The sequence below is a fragment of the Heteronotia binoei genome, chromosome 5 (genome assembly GCF_032191835.1).
Source record: "Heteronotia binoei isolate CCM8104 ecotype False Entrance Well chromosome 5, APGP_CSIRO_Hbin_v1, whole genome shotgun sequence".
NCBI lineage: Eukaryota > Metazoa > Chordata > Lepidosauria > Squamata > Gekkonidae > Heteronotia > Heteronotia binoei.
The window spans coordinates 132654727-132677304 of record NC_083227.1 but is presented as its reverse complement, the minus strand read 5'-3'; the positions used below and the strand labels follow the sequence as shown (position 1 = coordinate 132677304).

Below are 22578 nucleotides of genomic sequence, written 5' to 3'. Positions count from 1 at the left end.
TGCCCAAAGTCAGTTACTTAGTTTCATGGAAGTGTGGGGGAAAGAACCCAAATCTCCCTCAAATGCTAGTCCAGCTACTCTGACCATCGCCCCACATTGTCCATTGTGAACAGACATCAGTTCAAATTCTGACTGGAGTATAGGAATATTTTGCTAGCAGATGTAGGTGTGGAATGGAGAGTGACTCAGAAGTTTTAGACCTATTATGCAGAGGTGTTTTCCCTTGATTTCCCTCCCTTTGGCGCTCAGTTAAACCTACTTTGCCTACTCCCACACACCGGCCCTGCCTGAACTGCAAAGATTTAAATGAAAGATGCTTTCTGGATGCTACCATGCAGCTACAATAGGGCATATTGTTAAAAGGTAAATTGAAGTGATTTCAGTAGAGCTACTCCAAGTAAGTAAACTTACAATTGATTGCATCTGACACCACTTTGACTCTGGAGGTTAAAAGTATTTCTTTAAATTTTTTACTTAAAAATTCTGTAGGTGGAGCAAAGTGTTTCCCAGTCTGCTTTGCTTAAAACCACCAGCTCATACTGGGGGAAGGGGGAATCCCATGAGGGTTTCTTTTAGTTTAATTAAAGTGGTTTTGTTAAAAAGAAGCAGTGATGCATAGAAATGAGACAGCCAAATGAAATAATTTAAGTGATTTGTTATGGTTCCACATTATGATCTAATCATCCTTTAAGATAATTAAGTGTAGACTAAAGGATTTTGTCTTGTTTTAGAAATAAGTAAAACAATCAAGAGGTTGCAGCTCCAGAATTTATACATCTAATTTGTGTTAAGGGTTTGAAGAGAACAATAAATGGTATTGCACAAAATAACTTAGCTTTATTGTTACATTAATCTAGTTCCATTGGCTGTTGTCCAAAGGAAATATAGCTTTAAAAAAAGGCCTAAAGAATCCAGCTTCATCAGCACAGGCGATACTTGTGTACATTCTTTGGTGTCTATTGTGAAGAGGTGCTGATATCACCATCTGCTCATGGGTCAAACTCCTGCCCTGGTAAAAACTGCTGACTGATATTTCAAGACATTACAGGAAGGGAGAGAAACCAACTGGAGAAAATAACATTCTGTATCCCCATGTTCAAACTACACTGAATAAAATGGGAGTCTGACCCAAATTCTAATTCGACCAGCTGCCTGTACTTTATGGTAAATTGTTGCTCAGTAGAAGACTTCTAGTGAGCCCCATGGTGCAGAGTGGTAAAGCTGCAGTACTGCAGTCGGAGCCCTCTGCTCACGACCTGAGTTCAATCCCAGCAGAAGCTGGTTCAGGTAGCTGGCTCAAGGTTGACTCAGCCTTCCATCCTTCCGAGGTCGGTAAAAGGAGCACCCAGCTTGCTGGGGAGAAAGTGTAGATGACTGGGGAAGGCAATGGCAAACCACCCAGTAAAAAGTCTGCCATGAAAACGTTGTGAAAGCAACATCACCCCAGAGTCGAAAATGACTGGTGCTTGCACAGGAGGCTACCTTTACCTTTTTATAAGACTTCTGAATCTAAGCCTCCATTTGAATGCCATATATCACGATGTGTTTCTTCATGTTGTCGGTACGAAGCCAGAATCTCCTGAAGCTAAAATGGATATAATGTGGGAGATCCATGATGAGATTTCCTGAAATTTGATTTATGAATTGCATTCTATCTGCCCTTCCTCTGAGAAGCTTACGACAGCATACATCATTATCCCTTCCCATTCTGTCTGCACAATAACCCTGTGAATTCTTACTAGACCCATCAGAAGGCAGGATTAGGATTTAATACCAATTTGAGAAGTGTGACGTTTTGATTTGGGAAATAGTGTGTAGGGGTGAGCTTTGACTCCCTTGCTCTTCAAATTAGCAGGCCAGCTCCCACTTTAAGATCAGGAATCTCCTCCCCCAGTAATAATGTTATTTCTTCTAATGTGGTAGGGAAAAAAAATCACACATTTCAAGTCATGCTTTAGGCTGAATATAAACCTGAATCAAAAGAATGTCTTAAATTGATGCATCGGCTATCTACACTGGAATTTTTGATCTACAGAATGATGACTTTTCATTTATCAGCTCTTGCAAGCATAATTATAATTTTTTCTTGTCATTTTATTGCAGAATTATTCTGCTGTATTTTCCTTTCCCAGTAACTCCCAAAAACACCTCTGTGGAAAAAATAAAAACCTGTGAGGAACGCTGTAAAGTGGGAGGATCACCTCAGATAGCCTCGGAGTGCAGCAATTTCAAAATGATGAGGGAAATTAAAATGACTGTGATCTTCACAGACAGAGGGAACTTCTTTTTTCTGAAGAGTGACTTTCTTTATGAAGTGTGCTTCATACACGAAAGTTTATGTTCTAAATAAAAATTGGTTGGTCTTAAAGGTACAACTTGACTCCTGCTTTGTTCAACTGCTTCAGACCAACCTGGCAGCTCGCTTGGACCTCTTTACTTCTCCCTGTTTTTACGACCTAAGTCATAAGCAGCAAACCCTCATCCCATGGGAGGAGAACCTAAAAGGGGACTAGGTTGTTGTCTCTCAAGGATATACTGTGTTGTGTTTTTGTCATCATTAGTAGCCTCTGTGGGAAGCCATTACTGACAGTGGGACTGAAGGGGGGGGGGGGAGAGAATGGAGTTTTAAACATTATTCCAGTGCAGTGGAGTTTTAAACATTATTCTCTCACACATGCTCTCCTTTCTTCCATCTCTGTCTCTTTAAGCTACTATCTACAATGTGGGGGCTACGTATGAAAATATTGTAGGGCAAATAGTATCTGGGGGTAGGGAACTGAGATAAAAGGTGTAAAGTACTGGGGTCAGCGGTGGGGTGGGTGGGCTCCCTCTGGGTATCCTACCCCCCCAGGGAAAGTGTATGCGCAATACATAGCCTCTCCTCTCCCGGTGTAGTGAACGCCGCGTGGTCACTGTCTGGCTATGCCTGGCAGATGGTCACTGCAATGGCCTCTCCTGCATTACTGCATCCGTAGCAACACCTTCTCGCTGGTCCCCCCCGTTTTTCACAGAGTTTGCTACGTCATGGTGCGACCGAATTATCTGGCGGTATAACCGGATGGGCAGGCTGGGCCCACCAACCTCGCCAGCCTAAGAGAAGGAAAACTCTAACATCAAACCCGAGCAGATAGAGCTCGTTAATGTAACACCTACCACCTGGAGGACTCGCTGCCGGCGTCCCGGCTTACTGGGCCATGGCAGATGACCCCCAGGTGAAAGGGTGGAGCCAGTACTGCGCACACTGCGCTTCACCTAAAAAATTCCTCTGCGCAGGCCTGAAGGGCATATCCACATACACAACCCACAACGCATCAAGTCCTGCAGCGATGGGCAAGGGGCGAAACGGCAGGTGGAAGGTGCCACTGGAAGCCGCAGTCCCGATCCTGCATGTAGGCGGTTCAGGGTATTGGTCGCCTGATGCTAACCCGGAGACGAAAGCATTTTTCGGCAGCACCCTGAACGACCAAGCAGCCTTATCTAGGGACAGCACTGCTTGCTCCACACGGAGAGGGGCCTAGAAAAGGTGGCCTAAACAAAGCTCGTCTCCTCCACCCCAGTTGGCTAGCCGCGGTCAACGGGCATCCTTACTTGCGGTCAAAAAATAACAACAAAGAAAAGGCATGCACCTGCCTCACAAAGTGTGCAAAGACTAAAGCTTGCGTGTTGGAACATCAGAACCATGCTTGACACAGTAGACAGTGGTCGCCCTGAACGACGCTCTGCTCTAGTTGCCCACGAACTTCTCAGGTTGAATGTCGACATAGCAGCTCTCAGTAAGGTCCGTTTCCCTGAGGAAGGTAGTCTTCAAGAACACGGTGCTGGCTATACCCTCTACTGGTCGGGTAAGTCAAAGGCTGAGAGCCGCCTTTCTGGCGTTGACTTCATGGTCAGGAACTCCATTGCCTCCAAACTCGAAAACCTGCCAACAGGTCACTCAGATCGCATCATGTCCATGCGCCTCCCACTTCAAAACAAGCAGCATGCAACACTCTTCAGTGTGTATGCCCCAACCCTTCAAGCAGATCCTGCAGAAAAGAACAAGTTCTATGCTGATCTATACAACCTCGTACAGAAGACCCCTACAGAGGACAAGGTGATCATCCTTGGCGACTTCAATGCCAGAGTAGGTAAAGACTCGGAAGCCTGGAAAGGAGTACTTGGCAAACACGGCATTGGCAACTGCAATGACAACGGGCGCCTCCTGCTAGAATTCTGCATGGAGCACCAGCTCACCATCACCAACACTATCTTCCAGCAGAAGAACAGTCTGAAGACAACCTGGATGCACCCACGGTCCAAGCACTGGCACCTTATCGACTACATTCTGGTGCGCCAGAGAGACCTTCGAGATGTCTTACACACCCGAGTAATGCCCAGTGCAGAATGTCATACGGATCATCGTCTTGTACGCTGCAATCTCCGTCTTCACTTTAAACCCACACCCAGGAGAGGAGGTATCCCTCGGAGGAAGTTTCAGGTTGGCAGTCTCCAGTCAGCCGAAGTTAAAGCTGCCTTCCAGGCAAAACTCCAGTCAAGAATTGAGGACCCCAGTTGCCCCACAGACCCTTCTCCAGAAGCACTCTGGGAACACCTAAAAACTACCGTCCTGCAGATCTCTGAAGAAGTCCTCGGGTTCTCCACAAGAAAGAACAAGGACTGGTTTGATGAGAACAATCAAGAGATCCAAGATTTACTGGCGAAAAAGAGATCTGCCTACCAAGCACATCTTGCTCAGCCCTCCTGTCCTGGGAAAAAAGCAACCTTTCGCGCTGCATGTAGCAACCTCCAGCGCAAGCTTCGAGACATTCAGAACGATTGGTGGACCAAGCTTGCAGAGAGAACCCAGCTGTGTGCAGACACTGGTGATTTAAGAGGGTTCTACGAAGCCCTGAAGGCAGTATATGGTCCATCATATCAGGCTCAGAGTCCCTTGCGTAGTGCAGACGGCCAAGTGCTCCTCACAGACAAGGCATCCATACTGAACCGGTGGTCAGAGTATTTTCAGGTTCTCTTCAGTGCCAACCGCGTAGTTCAAGATTCAGCAATGCACCTCACCCCACTTCAACCAGTGAAAACAGAGTTGGATGAGATCCCCACCCTAGAAGAGACTGTTAATGCCATCAAGCAACTGAAAAGTGGCAAGGCAGCAGGAGTTGATGGAATTCCACCAGAGATCTGGAAGCATGGGGGCACAGTACTACATAGCTCACTTCACAAAGTACTTGTCACCTGCTGGGAACAAGGCAAATTACCACAGGATTTTCGCGATGCAATCATCATCACCCTATACAAGAATAAAGGGGAAAAGTCAGACTGCTCCAACTACCGGGGGATAACCCTGCTCTCCATCGCAGGCAAAATCCTTGCCAGAATACTCCTGAACAGAATGGTGCCCACCATTGCAGAAGAACTCCTCCCAGAGAGCCAGTGCGGCTTCAGAGCTAACAGGAGCACCACCGACATGGTATTTGTTCTCAGGCAGCTCCAAGAGAAATGCAGGGAACAGAACAAGGCTCTGTATGTGACTTTTGTCGACCTTACCAAAGCCTTCGATACCGTTAGCAGGAAAGGCCTGTGGCAAATCTTGGAACGTTTAGGATGTCTCCCAAGGTTCCTCAGCATGATCATCCAGCTACAGGAAGACCAGCGAGGCCAAGTCAGACACTGCAACGACCTCTCGGAGCCCTTCCCAATAGGCACAGGTGTAAAGCAAGGCTGCGTTCTCGCGCCAACTCTCTTTACGATCTTCTTTAGCATGATGCTTCAAAGAGCCGCAGTAGATCTAGATGATGACGATGGTGTCTATATCCGCTATCGCACCGATGGCAGCCTGTTCAACCTGAGGCGACTAAAGGCCCACTCCAAGACTATGGAAAAACTCATCCGAGAGCTACTGTTTGCTGATGATGCTGCACTCGTCTCCCACTTGGTATCAGCTCTGCAGCATATGACGTCCTGCTTTGCAGAGGCTGCCAAGCTATTAGGCCTAGAAGTTAGTCTGAAGAAGACAGAAGTTCTCCACCAGCCTGCACCCCAGGAAGATTATCACCCTCCCTGCATCACTGTGGGTGAATCAGTTCTGAAGACAGTCCAGCAGTTCAGCTACCTGGGGTGCATCATCTCCTCAGATGCCAAGATAGACAAGGAGATTGACAACAGGCTGGCAAAGGCAAACCGTGCATTTGGCCGACTGCACAAAAGAGTGTGGAGCAACAAGCATCGGAAAAAAGGCACAAAGATCAATGTTTACAAAGCGGTTGTGATGACAACCCTCATCTACGGCTCCGAATTGTGGGTTTTATACCGTCATCACCTGCGACTCCTTGAGAGCTTTCATCAGCGCTGCCTTCGCACCACTGGAGTGACTTTGTGACCAACACTGAAGTCCTCAAGAGGGCGGAGGTTACAAGCATCGAAGCACTGCTGTTGAAGACGCAGCTGCGCTGGGCAGGGCATATTTCTAGGATGGAAAACCACCGCCTTCCCAAGATTGCCCTGTATGGCGAACTCTCCACCGGCCATCGAAATAGAGGGGCACCAAAGAAGAGGTACAAGGACTCCTTGAAGAAATCCCTTGGCAGCTGTCGCATCAACCATCACCAGTGGTCTGACCTAGCCTTAGATCGCAAAGCATGGAGACACACCATCCACCAGGCTGTCTCTTCCTTTGAGAACGCACGCATAGCTGGTCTTGAGGACAAAAGGAGATTGAGGAAGAATCGCACTGCTACAGCAACAACCCTAAATCAGACTTTTCCCTGCAGCCACTGTGGCCGGACCTGCCTGTCCCGCATTGGTCTTGTCAGCCACCAGCGAGCCTGCAGCAGACGTGGACTATTGCACCCTTCTTAAATCTTTGTTCGCGAAGCCAAGCCGAGAGAGAGGGACTGGGGTCGGCGCAGTAAGAGACCAGAGTCGGAGAGTAATTTCAGCAAGCTTTACTTCAGGAACACACACATAGACTGAGCTCTATTCAAACTTCCCGCTCCTTTATACAATTCTTGCCCCCTTCTGATTGGTCCTTAACTATGTACATGGATTAGCTATTTACAGGGCTCTAAGGGCCTATCAGGGTACAATATGAGCCTAGATGTTGATTGGCTACTTATGTTTCAATCCTTCCCCTGATTGGGCACGCTTAGGCCTTCTCTGGAACCCTGGTGTGCAGTACAAGCTTTGGCTTGTTCAGCTTCCCTCCAAAAGTAACAGTTCTCCCATTTGAGCCTAGGACACAACACCCCTCCCCCCATAGTTCCAGCTATCAGGTGACATAGTCCTGGAGATATGCCGGAGGGCGGCGGTCTCGTGTCGAGCGTCGGAGCTCCGAGGGGACTGGGCGTTCCGACTCGGTTGGTGGTTCCGCGGCTGCAGAGCTGGAGACATCTGGGACGGCGGCCTCGGGAGACCTGGGTTCAGCTGCGTGGTCAGGGGTCTCCTCCTGCTGGGCCGAAGAGGGCTCCACGGAACCCTGTTCTGTGTCAGGCTCTCGGGGACTTACGTTGTCCGGATCTGGAGCCTCTGACCTTGGCTCCCCGGCAGGCAGGCGACCTCGGAGTTGGTCGATGTGTCGCCTCAGGAGATGTCCACCCTCCAAGGCCACTGCATAGGAGACCGGTCCGGTGACGTGGTCCACCTTTCCAGGGAGCCAGGCGGGGCCAGTGGTGGCATAGTTCCGTGCCCACACTGTCTCACCTGGGTAGAACCCTCTGGGGGCTTTAAGGTGTTCCGGCGCCGGTCGCCTGTCTGGGGCTCGGTCAGGGTGCAGCTTGTCCAGCAGGGTGGTGATGCGGCGGCCCATGAGGAGTTCAGCTGGACTGCGACCTGTGGAGGCGGTGGGTGTGGTCCGGTAGGCCATTAGGAAACACGCCATGTCTTTTGGCCAGTCTGAGGGGCCGAGACGGTTCAAGGCCTCCTTTGCCGTGCGCACCATCCGCTCTGCCTGGCCGTTGGTGGCTGGATGAAACGGGGCAGAGCGAATCTGCCTGATGAGGTTCCTGGCCAAGAAGTCCTGGAACACTGCGGACGTGAATGCTGTGCCGTTGTCGGTGACGATGGTCTCCGGCAACCCGTGGGTTGCAAAGATGGCCCTCAGAGCTGTGATGGTCGCCTGCGACGATGGCGAGGGCACCTGGACCACCTCCAACCACTTGGAGTATGAATCCACTAGTATGAGTAGAGTCCACCCATGGAAGGGGCCAGCAAAGTCCATGTGCAGTCTTGACCAGGGGGTTTTGGTGGATTCCCATGATTGCACTGGGCCACGTGGGGGGTCAGGCCTTGACACCTGGCATGTCGGGCACCTTTTAACCCAAGCCTCAATTTCTGCATCGAGGCCGGGCCACCAGACATAGCTCCGTGCGAGAGCCTTCATGCGGACTATGCCCGGGTGTGCCTCGTGCAGGGCTCTCAGCACTTGGACTTGCAAGGGTTTGGGGATGACGACTCTGTTGCCCCATAGTAGGCAGCCTTTGTGGGTGGATAGTTCGTCTTTCCGGGCTGCAAACGGAGTAAATTCCGGCTCAGTCGAGCCCTTGGGCCACCCCCTCCCCACCCAGTCCAAGACATGGGAGAGGACTGGATCACGAGCGGAGCGGGTAGCAATGTCGTGGGCGAGCAATGGCCTGTCCGGAAGCATGTCCATCAGTAGGATCTGATGAGCCGGGGCTGGATCAGGATCCACGTCAGGCAAGGGCAAGCGGCTCAGGGCGTCAGCATGGCCCATTGCCTTGCCCGGGCGATGCACTAGGGTGTAGGTGTAGCCGGCTAGAAAAATGGACCAACGGAGGACCCATGGGGACAACACCTGAGGGGTCTGCCGGTCCGATGCAAAGAGGCCCAAGAGGGGTTTGTGGTCCGTATAGAGGGTAAAGGGCCGGCTGTAGATGTAATCATGAAATTTTTTGACGCCAGCCACGACTGCCAACCCTTCTTTGTCGATTTGGGCGTAGTTCCGCTCCGCCGACGAGAGGGTCCGCGAGTAGTACGCGATAGGGACTTCGGTCCCATCAGGGAGTTGGTGGCCCAGAACTGCGCCCACTCCATAAGGGGATGCGTCGCATGCAAGGACCAAGGGCAGGGTCTCGTCGAAATGGGCAAGGATGGGATTGGACATCAGGAGGCCCTTGATATCCTGGAAGGCTTTAGCGTGCTGGCGGCCCCACGCCCAGGGTCGGCTTTTGTCTAGAAGCCGGTGCAGGGGTTCGGCCACCGCTGCCTTGTGGGGGAGAAAAGCATGATAAAAGTTTAGGAGGCCGAGGAAGGCGTGGAGTTCTTGCTTGTTGGTGGGTGCTGGAGCATCTCTGATGGCACGCAGCTTGGCGTCAGAGGGGTGGACCCCCTGGGCATCGATGGAGAACCCCAGGAATTCCACCCGATCCACGCCCAGGAGGCACTTCTCCCGTTTGACCTTGAGGCCTGCTGTTTCAAAACGTTGTAGGACTCCTCTAAGGCGGGCGGCGAATTCTTCAGGCGAGGCTGCCGCGATCAGCACATCATCGAAGAATGGAGTGACTCCGGGAAGTCCTTTTAAAAGAGAGTCCATGAGTTCCTGGAACAACCCCGGAGCCACACTCACGCCAAATTGCAACCGCTTTACTCTAAAGGCCCCCCGGTGGGTCACAATTGTTTGGGCGTTGGCCGTGGCCTCATCCACCGGCAGCTGTTGGTAAGCTTGGGCCAAGTCCAACTTGCCAAAAATTTTTGCGCCGGCTAGGGTGGCTAAAACGTGGCTGACGATGGGCACAGGGTATGCGTGGGCCTGAAGAGCCTTGTTGAGGGTGCACTTATAGTCTGCACAAATCCGCACTTCCCCACTGGGCTTGACTGGAGTCACGATGGGAGTTTCCCAGGTTGCGTGGGTGACAGGCTCTAGTATTCCCTGTGCAATCAGTTTATCCAGTTCCTCCTCAATTTTAGGCTTGAGCGTGAATGGAACTCGCCGCGCTTTAAGCCTAATAGGCTGCACTGTGGGGTCGAGGTGTAGTGTAACCGGGGGACCCATGTAGCAGCCCAAGGTGCCATCGAAAACGGCCGGGAACTCTTCGCAAACCTTGTTAAAGTCCACTCCGACAGTCTTATTGACCCCCCTGATCTCTATTCCCAGGGGCTTGAACCAGTCGAGACCCAAAAGGTTTGTAAGGTGGTTCTTGACCACTAGCACTTGTAGCTGGCCCTTGAACCCCTTGTATTGGACTGGGACCGGGCCACTCCCAAGATAGGCACCTTATTCTTCTGGAAGTCCACTAAGGTAAACCCCGGGTCCCTGAGACGAGGCCTCAGCCTGGTGGGGATTTTAAAAAATGTCTCTGCCGCTATAATAGATGATGATGACCCAGAGTCCACCTCCATTTGGCAGGGCACCCCCCCAATCCCTACATTGACCCGGATTTTGGAGGGCCTGACTGGCGAGGGTAGGTACTGTACCGGGTATGGATGGGCGTGGAGAGCGTCGGTCTCGAAGTCTGGCTGGCCTTCGGAGTGCGCAGATCTTTGCGGGACGCGTGCTCGGGATGTGGATCTGCAGACACAGGCGATGTGGCCTTCCTTGTTGCAGAGTCGACAGGTGGCATTCCGGAATCGGCAGGTCTTTCGCTCATGTTGGCCCCCGCAGCTTGCACATGCAGGTGGTGTCTTGTGTCTCATGCCCTGTGGGGCATGGGTGGCCTTCCTTCCTGCTGAACGATAGCCGGTTTGTAGAGCTTTGTCCTCGTCTGAGTCCTCTGTAGATGGTTCAGGGTTGATCTGGTGTGCCGCAGCCTGTCTTGTCAGCCGTGGCTCTGCTGATCTGCCCTTCTCCCAGCTGGTGGCCACATCGATTGCCTTTGTTAGGTCGCACTCGGAGAGGGACAGGAGTTTCTGTACTAGTTTTTCGTCCCTCAAGCCCCATACAAACTGGTCGAGAAGGGCTTCGTTGAGGTCTGCGAAACTGCATCGGCTTGCCACCCGGTGCAGGCTTGTCAAGAACGCCATCGTGGTTTCGCCTGCCTTCTGTGTCCTTTGTCGGAAGTCCCAGTGCCGGGTGAGTTTGGTTGGCTGGGGCTGGAAATACTTCTCCAGAGCGCTGATGATGTCGTCCACCGGCGTCTCTGAGAGCTTCCTGGGTTGGAGAAGAGCCCTGGCTAAGTCCACGGCCTCCGTGCCACACGTACTGATAAGCAGAGCTCTCTGCATGGTAGTCTCTGTAATCTTCCGGAAGGTCAGGTATGACTGGAAGCCTTCGACCCACGAGTCCCACAGCTCGGGGCGATCGATGCTAAAGGGCTGTAGGAGGTTGGCTGGAGCCTCCATTCTTGGCAGCGTGTCTGGGCGGCTTGCGAGCTGGGGTGTGCGCAGAGCGGAGGTGCGGACCCAGATGGCTTGGATTTAGCCACCTTTCCGTGTTCCTGGTTCTGTTGCTGGTTCTTACTGGCATCCCATCCTCGTCGCCAGTGTAAAGTACTGGGGTCGGCGCAGTAAGAGACCAGAGTCGGAGAGTGATTTCAGCAAGCTTTACTTCAGGAACACACACATAGACTGAGCTCTATTCAAACTTCCCGCTCCTTTATACAATTCTTGCCCCCTTCTGATTGGTCCTTAACTATGTACATGGATTGGCTATTTACAGGGCTCTAAGGGCCTATCAGGGTACAATATGAGCCTAGATGTTGATTGGCTACTTATGTTTCAATCCTTCCCCTGATTGGGCACGCTTAGGCCTTCTCTGGAACCCTGGTGTGGAGTACAAGCTTTGGCTTGTTCAGCTTCCCTCCAAAATTAACAGTTCCCTCCAAAAGTAACAGTTCTCCCATTTGAGCCTAGGACACAACAAAAGGACATAGAGAAGGATAAGCCTCTTTCATCTTGCACTGAATCCCCAATTTATAGGCTGATACTTGAAAGGTGGTGTTCACTATGAGTGTTCATTCTTCTAACTGGCTGGAGCCTATCCTGGCTTCTTGCATCCTGTTCTGGAGGCCAGGCCCTCCCCAAGCTTCTGGCTGAGGGGGACGTTCCCTAGTTTTGAAGCTTCAAACAACAGAAAGTCCCAAAGATAAATCTTTTAAAACCTTAAACCATCTAACTGGAAAAGGGTAAACCATTCTAGGGGGGAAGGGAGAGAATTTGGACTAAGGTTCATATGTATAAATGGACCTGTTCCATATTTTATGTGTTCTTTTTACTTTGTTGTCCATTCATTTGTTTTGAGCAGACTTTGGAAGATGGTAGAAGACAGGAGGGCCTGGCGTGACTTTGTCCATGGGCTCACAAACAATCGGACTCGCCTGTGCAGCTGAACAACAACCATTCATTTGTAACAAGCTAGATGTACATAAATTCACTGTAATTAGAACAGGGCTCTAGAAACAGTGCATTCAGATGGGTCACTGATGAATTTAAGGAACCTGGTAGGCCTTGGAGGAACAATATGAGGTCCCATGTTGGGAATTTGTGTTTCATTGGAGGCTTGAGGAAGTTGGCTTCCCTAAGAAATCTCTTGATTTGAAGGGGCCATGAAAAGGTAACCCATCTCTTGACTTCAGGGTTGATGTAGGGATATGACAGGGCTGTAGTACAACTTGTGATAGAACTAGGATGGTAGAATTGGGCCCATGATCTATATACTGTGGGTTGGATCCTGAGTCTTCCTTTTTCCATGTCATCCTTCAAAGAAATATTTTTTTCTGTTAGAGGAAGCCCTTGTCCATCAGAAAGAGTCATTTTCTATTGGAAGAACTCTTTTTCAGTGAAGAAAGGCTTTAAAAAAGAGTTAGAGGATTGAGTCAGGATGTAGTGCTATAATTGCTGATCAAATTTCAAATATTTTGAAGTACTAATGAATGGGAATCTCCCAAGCCAATGCAAACATGCCTCACCGTGCCTTTCTGGTCTACTTAGTAATAAGTGAAATAGTGCTGTAATAAAATGATATAAGCCAAAGCACGCTGTGATTATGCATAGTCTTAAGGCTGAAAAAAAATCTATGAATTCACCTACCCACACCACCCCCTGCACTTGATGTTTCTACGTCTGGTAGTGTCACTCTTTAATGTGGCTGCATTCAGAGGAGACAGTGGAACAGTAATGAGTGCTTATGCTATCAGCTGGTATTGCAACATCTTCAGCTCTGGAAAAAAAAATGTAGTCAGCCTATAGACATCTCAGTTTAGTGGTCCACAGATCCATACAATGCCAACTCAAGCTCTGAATACCCTATTGTTTTCAAGGAATGCAACATTTAGTTTGTCATGAATTACAATTAAGGTTGCATAACAATAATGATAACACCTATGAAGAGAAGATCAAATTCCCATGAAGTTGCAATAGTTTTCAAACAGCATTCTAGTGAAAGTAGAAATTTGGCAGGTGTTCTCAAACAAGGAAATTATTGATGGAGGACCAACTTTCCTGGAAAATGAACTTGTTCGTTCTTACTGTTTTCTGCAATGTGAAGCCATGAAAGGAATGTCAGATGTGTTCTAGTGAGCAGCCTCAGTTCATGCAAGCTAATAGTCAGACCAAAGAGACCTGGCTGGGATCCTGCATGAACTGTATCTGCACATGGCTTCTGTAGCAGGCAAACAGTGATTTCTATCTTCTCACTGAAGATAGAAAGTTTGAAAACCATCAATATAAGTTTTGTTCAGAAACCAGACTAGAAAACAACATGTGAATTATTACATACACAAACTGAGTGTGCAGAAGTCTACTACAACTATTGTGTGTAGGAATGGGCACAAACTGGCTTACATGATGAATTTTGGTCAGTTTGTGGTTAGTCATCCAGGGGTGCGGTCAGACGTCCAAAAAACCCCGCTACGGGCATGAGTTGAGCCCGCAAGCATGTCGGATTTTACCCGGACGTTCACACGTCCACATCTGTGAAGCGTGCTTAGCCCGTGCCCGTTCCACGCTGATGCACCTTGCTCGCGGATTAATTTGCTACTGCTTTTAATCCGGAACAAGACGCTTCCTGAGCGCTTCCTGAGCGCTCTGGAGCATCTGAACGGGCAATCGTTGCTGAGTCACAGCAGCGCTTCCCGCTTCCAGCTTCCCGCCACAAACAAAATGCATATCACTGCGCCATCGAAGGAAGGAACTCGAAAAAATTGCTTATTAGCGGCTGTATTCCTAAGCTTAATTGGGGGGGGGGCTTCCGAAACGTGCGTGCCCGGCCTTTTTTTTTTATATATATTTTAGTTTATTGCGTAATAGCGATATATCGAAATCTCAATATGCGAGTATCGAGATTTCCAGCATGTGAGGCGATCTTTTCCGAAAAGTAGTGCAAAAAAAAAAAAAAGAGCCATTTTTATTTAAATTTTTTCAAAAGGTGCATTTAAACAAGAAGCCGGGTAAGAACGTGATTGTACATGGCATTTACATTGGGGGGGGGGCAGGGAGGGAGAAAAGGTTCTACAATACAGTTACGGCTCCCCAAAAGCCTCTGTGCATCTGTGTCGTCGATGGAGCCCTTAACCAAACGTCGCCCCGCAGTTAGGGCATCTCCGTTGCCTCAACGTAAGGCAGAAAAGAATTCCGATAGGGAAAAAGGCAATCGCGCAAAAGACGCCGAGACAGGTGAAAGTGTCTTCCAGGACTCCGACTTTGCATGCTGGGCAGCCACCTACTACTACAACCGAGGTAGTGGTTGTAGGTTGTTGGATTATCGTGTAGGTGGTGTTGGGGTAGGCATGCGGAGAAGCAGCAGAAGGAACAGCGTAGGCTGCGGGGGACCCCGTGGGGTACGTGTAGGGCGGCGGCTGAAAGCCCGGCTGGACTGAAGAGATGGTCCCGTAGCCCCCCTGCTGCCCATACTCGTAGCCGCCTCCCTGGGTGGCCGGGCTGTAGGCGGGGGGTCTGTCTTGCAAGAGGGGCTTATTGTCCATTGCTCAGGCAGGGCGAGCCACCCTCCCCAAGCCAGAGAATCGGCAAATGTTGCTGAGCCAACTTTTTGCACCCGGCTTTTGCAACGGGAGGAAAGGCAGGAGGCGCCCAGGGAGCAGCACTAGAGCTGGAGAGCTTGCAAAATAAAATAAAATAAAATAATAACCGGCGCTTGCAAAAAGATCCCACCCCGCACACGCCCCGCAAGGCAGACAACGATATATCGACACAACGATATATCGACACAGCGATATATCGATAGAGCTGCCGGGGAAACAAAAAAAAAAAGGTTTAAATAGCCGGAAACCCCGCTACTGCAAACGCGCATGCTCTCAGCAGAAACACACCGTCTGTTAGCCCAGCACTGCGCCTGCGCTAATGCGGATTGCCGCCATCTGAAAGAAGTTCCGGAGGGCGCTGTGTGATCGAGCAGGGGACGGGATCAACACGGCATGCCATCGGAACAGTAAAGGAACAGCAGCTGTCTGATCGGGAAACAGGATGCGGCGGATTATCTGACATACGAAATAACGGCGCTTTAAAGATGGGTTGCTGATGGATTTAATGTAAGTGTGACCTCACCACAGCACAAGCTTTCCATGAACTTTGAAGTAGTCTGTGACAGTTCATGAATGGATATATTTCTAGACAAACTGTCTCTGCTCAATCAAAATGGTTGCCAAAGATCAAAGCAAAAAGGGGAGGTTAATGATATGTGTAATTAGCAGGGGGTCTATTACATAACCTTTTGAACCTCTGCCTGAATTTCCCCAAATCACATTCCTGGGGGCATCTTCTTTGGGGGCTATAACTTAGACCCCCTAAATCCAATCTGCCCATAACTTGGAGGGCATGTAGAGGAATGTCATGTGAGGTCCCCTGCAAAACTGATGTCTCTAGATTTCACAGGGTCCATTCTATACACTCCAGAACCTGCACTAGCCATTTCATTAGAAAGTATTTTCCTGGAGCACCTTCTTTGGGGGCGGCTGTTGTTGTTGTTATTGTTATTATTATTTATTTGATTTATATACCGGCCTCCCTGCCAAGGCAGGCTCAGGGCAGCTCACAACCTATAAAATCACATGACAATATAGCCAACAATTACATTTAAACAGGTTCAGGTCAGTCATTAATTAAAACAATCTAAAACACTTAAAACAATATGGTGCTAATATCAGGATATCCTTTCAGTTCAGTTGGATAATAGATGTTCTTCTTGCTACTATATTGGCATGTCAGGATCAACTGAAGGTGAGGCGGAAAAGTATAGTCTTGCAGGCCCTGCACAACTGCGCAAGGTCCCACAAGGCTCTGGCCTCCTCCAGCAGTCGGTTCCACCAATAGGGGGCGACAACTGAAAAGACTCTTTCTCTAGCAGCTTTCAGTCTAGTCTCCCTCGGCCTGGGGATTGTTAATAGATTTTGTGTACCAGATCTAAGTACCCTCTGGGGAACATGCAGGGAGAGACGGTCCCTAAGGTAGACAGGTCCTTGTCCATATAGGAATTTAAAGGTCATAACCAGCACCTTGTAGTGGATCTGGTATACTATTGGCAGCCAGTGCAGTTCCCACAGCTCTGGCTGAATGTACTCCCACCTGGGAAGGCCCAGTATCAGCCTGGCCGCTGCATTCTGCACCAACTGTAGTTTCCTGATTCAAGACAAAGACAGTCCCAAGTAGAGGGCATTACAGTAGTCCAGTCTTGAGGTGACTATAGCATGGATCACAATTGCCAGGTCATCGCGCTCAAGGAAGAGAACCAACTGTCTCACCTGCCTAAGATGGAAGAAGGTGGATTTAGCAGTGACTGCTATCTGGGCATCCATTATCAAGGACGGCTCCAGTAGTATCCCCAAGATTCTGACCCTAGGCACCATTGTCAGTGGCATACCATCAAAAGCTGGTAAGGGAATTTCCCTGCCCAGACCGCTGCAACTCAGGCAAAGGACCTCTGTCTTTGTCGGATTCAGCTTCAGTCAACTCAGCCATCCTGCCATGGCTTCCAGTGCCAGATTCAGCTGTTCTGGGGCAGAGCCAGACTGGCCATCCATCAGTAGATAGAGCTGGGTGTCATCAGCATACTGGTGGCAACCCAACCCATACCTCTGGGCAATCTGTGCAAGGGGGCGCATATTAGATGTTAAACAACATCAGGGAGAGCACAGTCCCCTGAGGCACACCTCAATTAAATGCATATTTCTGGGATGACTGTCCACTGATCACCACCCTTTGTCCCCGACCATATAGGAAAAAGGAGAGCCATTGCAAGGACAACCCCTGAATCCCTGCGTCAGTGAGGCGGTGGGTCAGTAACTGATGATCAACTGTGTCAAATGCAGCTGACAGATCTAGTATCAGTATCAACGAAGCACCTTGATCCAGATGCCGTTGAAGGTCATCCAGCAGGGTGACCAATACTGACTCTGTCCCATGACCTGGGAGGAAGCCAGACTGATGATGATCTAGGATGGAAGCGTTCTCCAGAAAACTCTACGACTGTTGCGCTACTGCCCTCTCAATAATCTTACCCAAAAAGGGTAAGTTCAAAACCGGTCAGTAATATGCCAATTTGGCCGGATCCAATGTTGATTTTTTCAAGAGAGGGCAGACAACTGCTTCTCTTAGAGGCGATGGAAAAAGCCCTTTGGAGAGGGATCTATTTACGATATCCTGTATAGGATGTTGTAGCTCCAACTGGCAAGCTTTAATCAGCCAGGATGGGCAAGGGTTCAGATCACACATCGTTGGGCACACAGTAGAGAGTATGCTGTCAACTTCCTCCAGGCTGAGTGTTGTAAACTGATCTAAAACTGGTCCGGAAAACAGACATGGAGCCTTGAGTTCACATACCGTGTCAACTGTAGCTGGGAGGTTGCGACAGAGCAATGAGATCTTATCTGCAAAAAAAGTCGCAAAAGCCTCACAGCCGATGTCCAGTTCTCTAAGATTTGGTCTGCCTTGCGGCAGAGTTGTGAGAGTCTGAATTGTGCTATACAATTGTGCCAGGCGCAAATTAGCAGATGCAATCCTGGCCTCAAAGTAAGCTTTCTTTTTGACTTTGACTGCCATCTCATAGGATCTCATAAACTCTCTATAAAATGTTTTAGTTGCTTCGTCTCGAGTATGCCGCCACTGCCTCTCTAGGCGTCTGAGCCCTTGTTTCATCAGCCGCAATTCTAGGCTATACCACGACGCTAACTTAAAACGAGGGCACAAAGGGCACTGGGGAGTGATCTCATCGATGGCCCTAGCAAGCTGGTCATGCCAAGACTCAGCTAAGACTTATGCCAAGAATCGTCAGGGATCCCGTAGAGCCGTCTGGAACCATACTGGGTCCATCAAGCTCCGCAAGCGAGCTAAAATATGCTTGCCACCTAAACAGGTTATTTATGTGAAAGCAGGTAGAGGAGAGTTAGCCAGAATTCCCATGAGAGTTAGGTATGTCTAGCATGCTGGAGGCCCATTCTACCATATCACAAACCTCACAAATGGAACTGGTTGCTTTGGCACCTCAAAATTTGTGACAGTCGTGGCTTGTGAAATGGGCATGGCACAAACCAAAATGAACTACATTTTCCCAGTTGGTGCCCATTTCTACTCATGAGTTCTTCACACTCATGGGTTCTTCTAATTACTGTGTACAACTTACCATGGTAAATGAGTTAACCCATGTGGAAAAAACAAGGTTACCAGTCTCCAGACCTATTTTTGATCTGGTTTTTGCACTTTGAAATCTATGAGCATCTTTGCCTTTTAAATCATTGGTAGGTAAGAATAGACCATTTCAATACAGCCATCAATGTTTTGTTTTGTTTTTTTCAATTACATGGTGACGTCTTTTATGTTTCAAAGCACAAATAACTAGGTATCTAAATAGATCCACTTTTTAAAAGGAGCATGAGGAAAATAAGTCATTCATCAAAACAGCATCCAACGGAGCACTGCTGTGTGTTGTGATGGAGAAGATCTAACATCCTCCTACATCTCAATAGTGCCACCCATTCCTGTATAAATACTATGTCACCCTGTAAAATATATCTCCACAGGAAAATGAAACTTTTCAACTTGCTCCAATCTTCCAGCTGCTAGTCATTGAAATCTGGCTTTGTAAACTTTGGATGGCTAGAAACACCCCTCAATGATATGTGACAATTTCCCCCCTATTTTTAACATTCACTGAACTGTTTACAGAAATTCTTTCTGTAAAGGAAGCTAGATAAAGTAGAAATTCTTACATCTCAAGGGCACATTTTGAAATGGGTTTTGCTGATATGTAAGGTACCATGGAAAGGTTTCCATGAGGGCACTTCCGGTTACAGCGAGACGAGGCGGTCGTGTTTCAAGCCATCAGGGCAGGAACGGATCGAACCGTGCGGGTTGGGGGGTCGTAGGACCCAGCATGCTCCCGTCAGAGGAGCATTGCTAGCAGAAGGGGTCTTGGGGAGAGGCACGGGGGAACTTTTAGGTTCCTGGCTTTTCTACCCTTCCTTTGCCCCAACCGCATCGCGCGCCATTAGGTGAGAGAGTCTCAGCTACCGGAGACAGAGGTGAAGGTGGAGGGTGTTTGGTGAAAGTAAATGAAACTAACCCAAAAACGGAAGACTAAGAGGAGACAAAAAGGGAAAAAAAGGACAGTATATACCTGAAGTGAGGCGCTTTTTGTTATGGCTGCAAATTGGACTTGCCTTGGTCGCGTATGTGGGTGTGGCTGAGAGAACTACTTTGAGACAACTACTTTGTGGCTGGCAAGAGGAGCAGAGGAACAAAGTCGGAGGAAGGAGGAAAGGAGGTGAGCGGTGGCAGCTGCAGTGGATTTGGCACTGAAGAAACAAACTGATTTTTTCTTTCCCTGTCTCACCTCCTCTCCGTGGCTAGCAAACACCATAATTGGTATTTTTCTTTCTTTTTGAAGTATTCTACTTTTTTCTTGTTAAAGAACACTGAAATGTGATTTAAAACACTGTATCTCTAGCTGAAGGGCGTGGAAAACAGAGGAGGAGGAAAGTGACAACCCTGTGCTACAAGAGTGGAAAGACCTCGAGTTAGAAAGTACCGTAAATTCCTTGAAACTTGCCTAAAACTAAAGACTCACTTAAAACATTGTGTGTAAAGATTGCTACGTGTTGTGGAGATCGGATGGGAGAAAATATATAATGTTATAGAAGATCTGATTTATATTAAGGATTAGGTGGACTATTTCTTTGGACTAAGCTGTAGAAAAGTGAATAGTTCATTAAAAGACTGAGTTTGATCAATATAATATAAGTAACTTGGAAGAAGAAATTTAAAGACTAGAAAGACCAGAAAGACAACAAGGGGGGAAAACGGACAAAGAAGAAGAGGAAGAAAGGGGAAACAGAAGGACTGAAGGAAGAAAGAAGAAAAAGAGGGAAAGCAAGGAATTGAATGTTGTTAGCCTATCACTGTATAATTTAAAAAAGTGTGTGAATGTGTGTGGGTCTAAGTAAAAGTGTATGGTTAATGAGAAAGGATTAGGATGGAGAATGAATGAAGTGAGTGTATGTAGTCTGCAAGAGGTAGTGAGTGGAGTGTTTGAAAGGGTTAAGTGGTGCAAGAGGAAGGCAAATAATGAATAATTATTGAAATCAGTTGAACATGAAGCATTATTGCTTGGGGAAGAAATTGATTTAGACTAGTTAGTAAAGGGATACTAAATCTCTGTATTGGTGTCTTCATTCTATATTATTATATGATAATTTGAATTTCTCCTGCTTAACTCAATGATAGAGGGAATCATGTTGTCGCAGGATGCTCTCAAAGTATTTCAGTCATCTTTTGAAGATGTTTTAATGGGGGCATTAAATCAGATGCAGAACAATTTAATGGAACAGATAGGGGGATTAAAATTTAAGCTTGATGGATTAGAAAATGGACTGAAGGACATAAAAACGGATATGACAAAGTTGACGCAAACCAAAAATTCTATTGATACAAAACAAATACTAAAGGAGCAAGGTACAGGCAACTTGGAAATTAAACAGGAAGAATCAGAGACCAGGATTACTAGATCAGACATGTATAAGGTAAAATATACTCCAAGATTTTTAACCATATCAGAAGAAATAAATGAGGATTTATTTTGTTCAGTAGTGGAAACATTGACCCCCCATGCTGGAAAAGAACAAAAAAAAACCCGAGAGGGAAATTGAATATATATATAGGTTAAACTCTCTAAAGCTAAAAAAGAATGGTTCACTTAGAGAAATGCATTCAAGAGACATAAGGAAACAGATCAAAGATGTAGTTTGGAGAAGGGAAAGGGAGCAACTTATTAGATCTAGAGGTCAGAAAAATTAAAAAATGAAAGAGATATCATGGATAATTAGGCATTTAACTCCAAAACCAAGAGAGGTTTTAAATAACCAAGAGAGAAATTGGCGTAAACGGAAGAAATACCAAAAATGGAGGACTCATTAGGAAAGAAATACCAAAAATGGAGGATTCATAATTGGATGGTGCTGCTGAATGGAATGCCAAAGCAAATAGTTAGATTAGTGGGGCAGGTCATAAAGACGGTTAAAGGTGTATGGAAGTAAAGTATTATGTAAGGTGTCAAGCGTCATCGATAAAATATCTTTAATTGAGTTTGCCTTGAGTGCAAGTGAAAAGGATAAATGGGTTTAGTTTGTAATGTAATAGTGAAGGTGAATGCAGTAAATGGTGAATAGAGATAATGGAATTTGAATGTATATATAATTAGTGAAAACACTGCCTTCGACTTCTGTTTTAATAATTTTTCTTTTGTATGGTAACAGGCTTGTACACAATATATTAATTTAATAAACTATTAAAAAAATTAAAAAAAATTAAAGGTTTCCATGATCACCAGCTATTATTAGAATATATAGTAAAAGAAGCTACCATTTACAGAATCAGCTAGTTATTTGTTTAGCCCAGTGCTGACTATAATGCTTGACTCATTGATTCAAATAGTTATATTCAGTCTTCCCTCATAGCTCAAAGTGGCTTATAAATTAGAAAATACAAATAAAGTCCCAAATAGATCATTCCCCTAAAATACTTACAATCGATACAGCTTTAAAGGCCTGGCAAATGAAATGGATTTAGAACATTGCACAGGGATTTCTAGTGAGGTTGCCCCCATCATCTCCCCAGAGCTTTTCCCACAGAGTGAGAGATAAACTAGTAAAGACATGGGCTCTGGCTGATGCCTGATAGACTGCTTTCAGTCAGGAAGCAGCCAGTGACAGCCAGAGGACTGTAGTTGGTGTATAGGGATGTGTCATCCTTTGGACATGTAGGTTCTAGGCTATGAAGGGCTTTGTCATCAGGTCTGCCAGGGAGTTGTTTTTTCCAAGTCTTTAACTGGAAATGCCACGGAGTTAACCTGGGGCATTCTAGATGCCAAGTAGGTACTAATAATGCCGAATTATGACTCCAAATTCAGTTCCATGATTGTATAAAATCTGCCCCAGAAGTTGATGGACTTGCAGTTATAGTTCTGTGATTTTTTCCCCATCCCATTTAAACTATTTCATCATATATTTGCACTGAAAGCTACAAATACTAAAATAGCACAGTTGAGTTTAAAATGTTACAGCCACCCCCTTATATTAGGAAAAAAATGGTTAAAGCTGCGTTTGTAGAAATCAGTTGCAACTTCAGCACTATAGGTGGAAGAATCACAAGCAGAGATATATGTTACACCTATTATACTAGGAATAGTATACT

The 22578-nt window shown here is 47.4% G+C and overlaps 2 protein-coding genes across 2 annotated transcripts in view; both read right to left on the bottom strand.

Annotated features, from left to right (window-relative positions):
• The window catches only part of LOC132572884 (membrane protein BRI3-like), a 418468-nt gene extending 403604 nt beyond the window's left edge, over nt 1–14864 (bottom strand). Inside the window, exon 1 of the mRNA XM_060240433.1 lies at nt 14389–14864. Within this exon, the coding sequence (XP_060096416.1) occupies nt 14451–14864 (414 nt within the window). The 3' untranslated portion in view covers nt 14389–14450. The remainder of the gene's footprint in view (nt 1–14388) is intronic.
• On the bottom strand, nt 7937–9940 carry LOC132572055 (uncharacterized protein K02A2.6-like; the record flags this gene model as incomplete). The annotated part of the gene is made up of 2 exons (XM_060238842.1): nt 7937–8488; nt 9536–9940. Coding segments are annotated over 2 exons (957 nt in total), but the record flags the coding sequence as incomplete, so codon positions are not given.
• Nucleotides 14865–22578: the final 7714 nt, after the last annotated feature.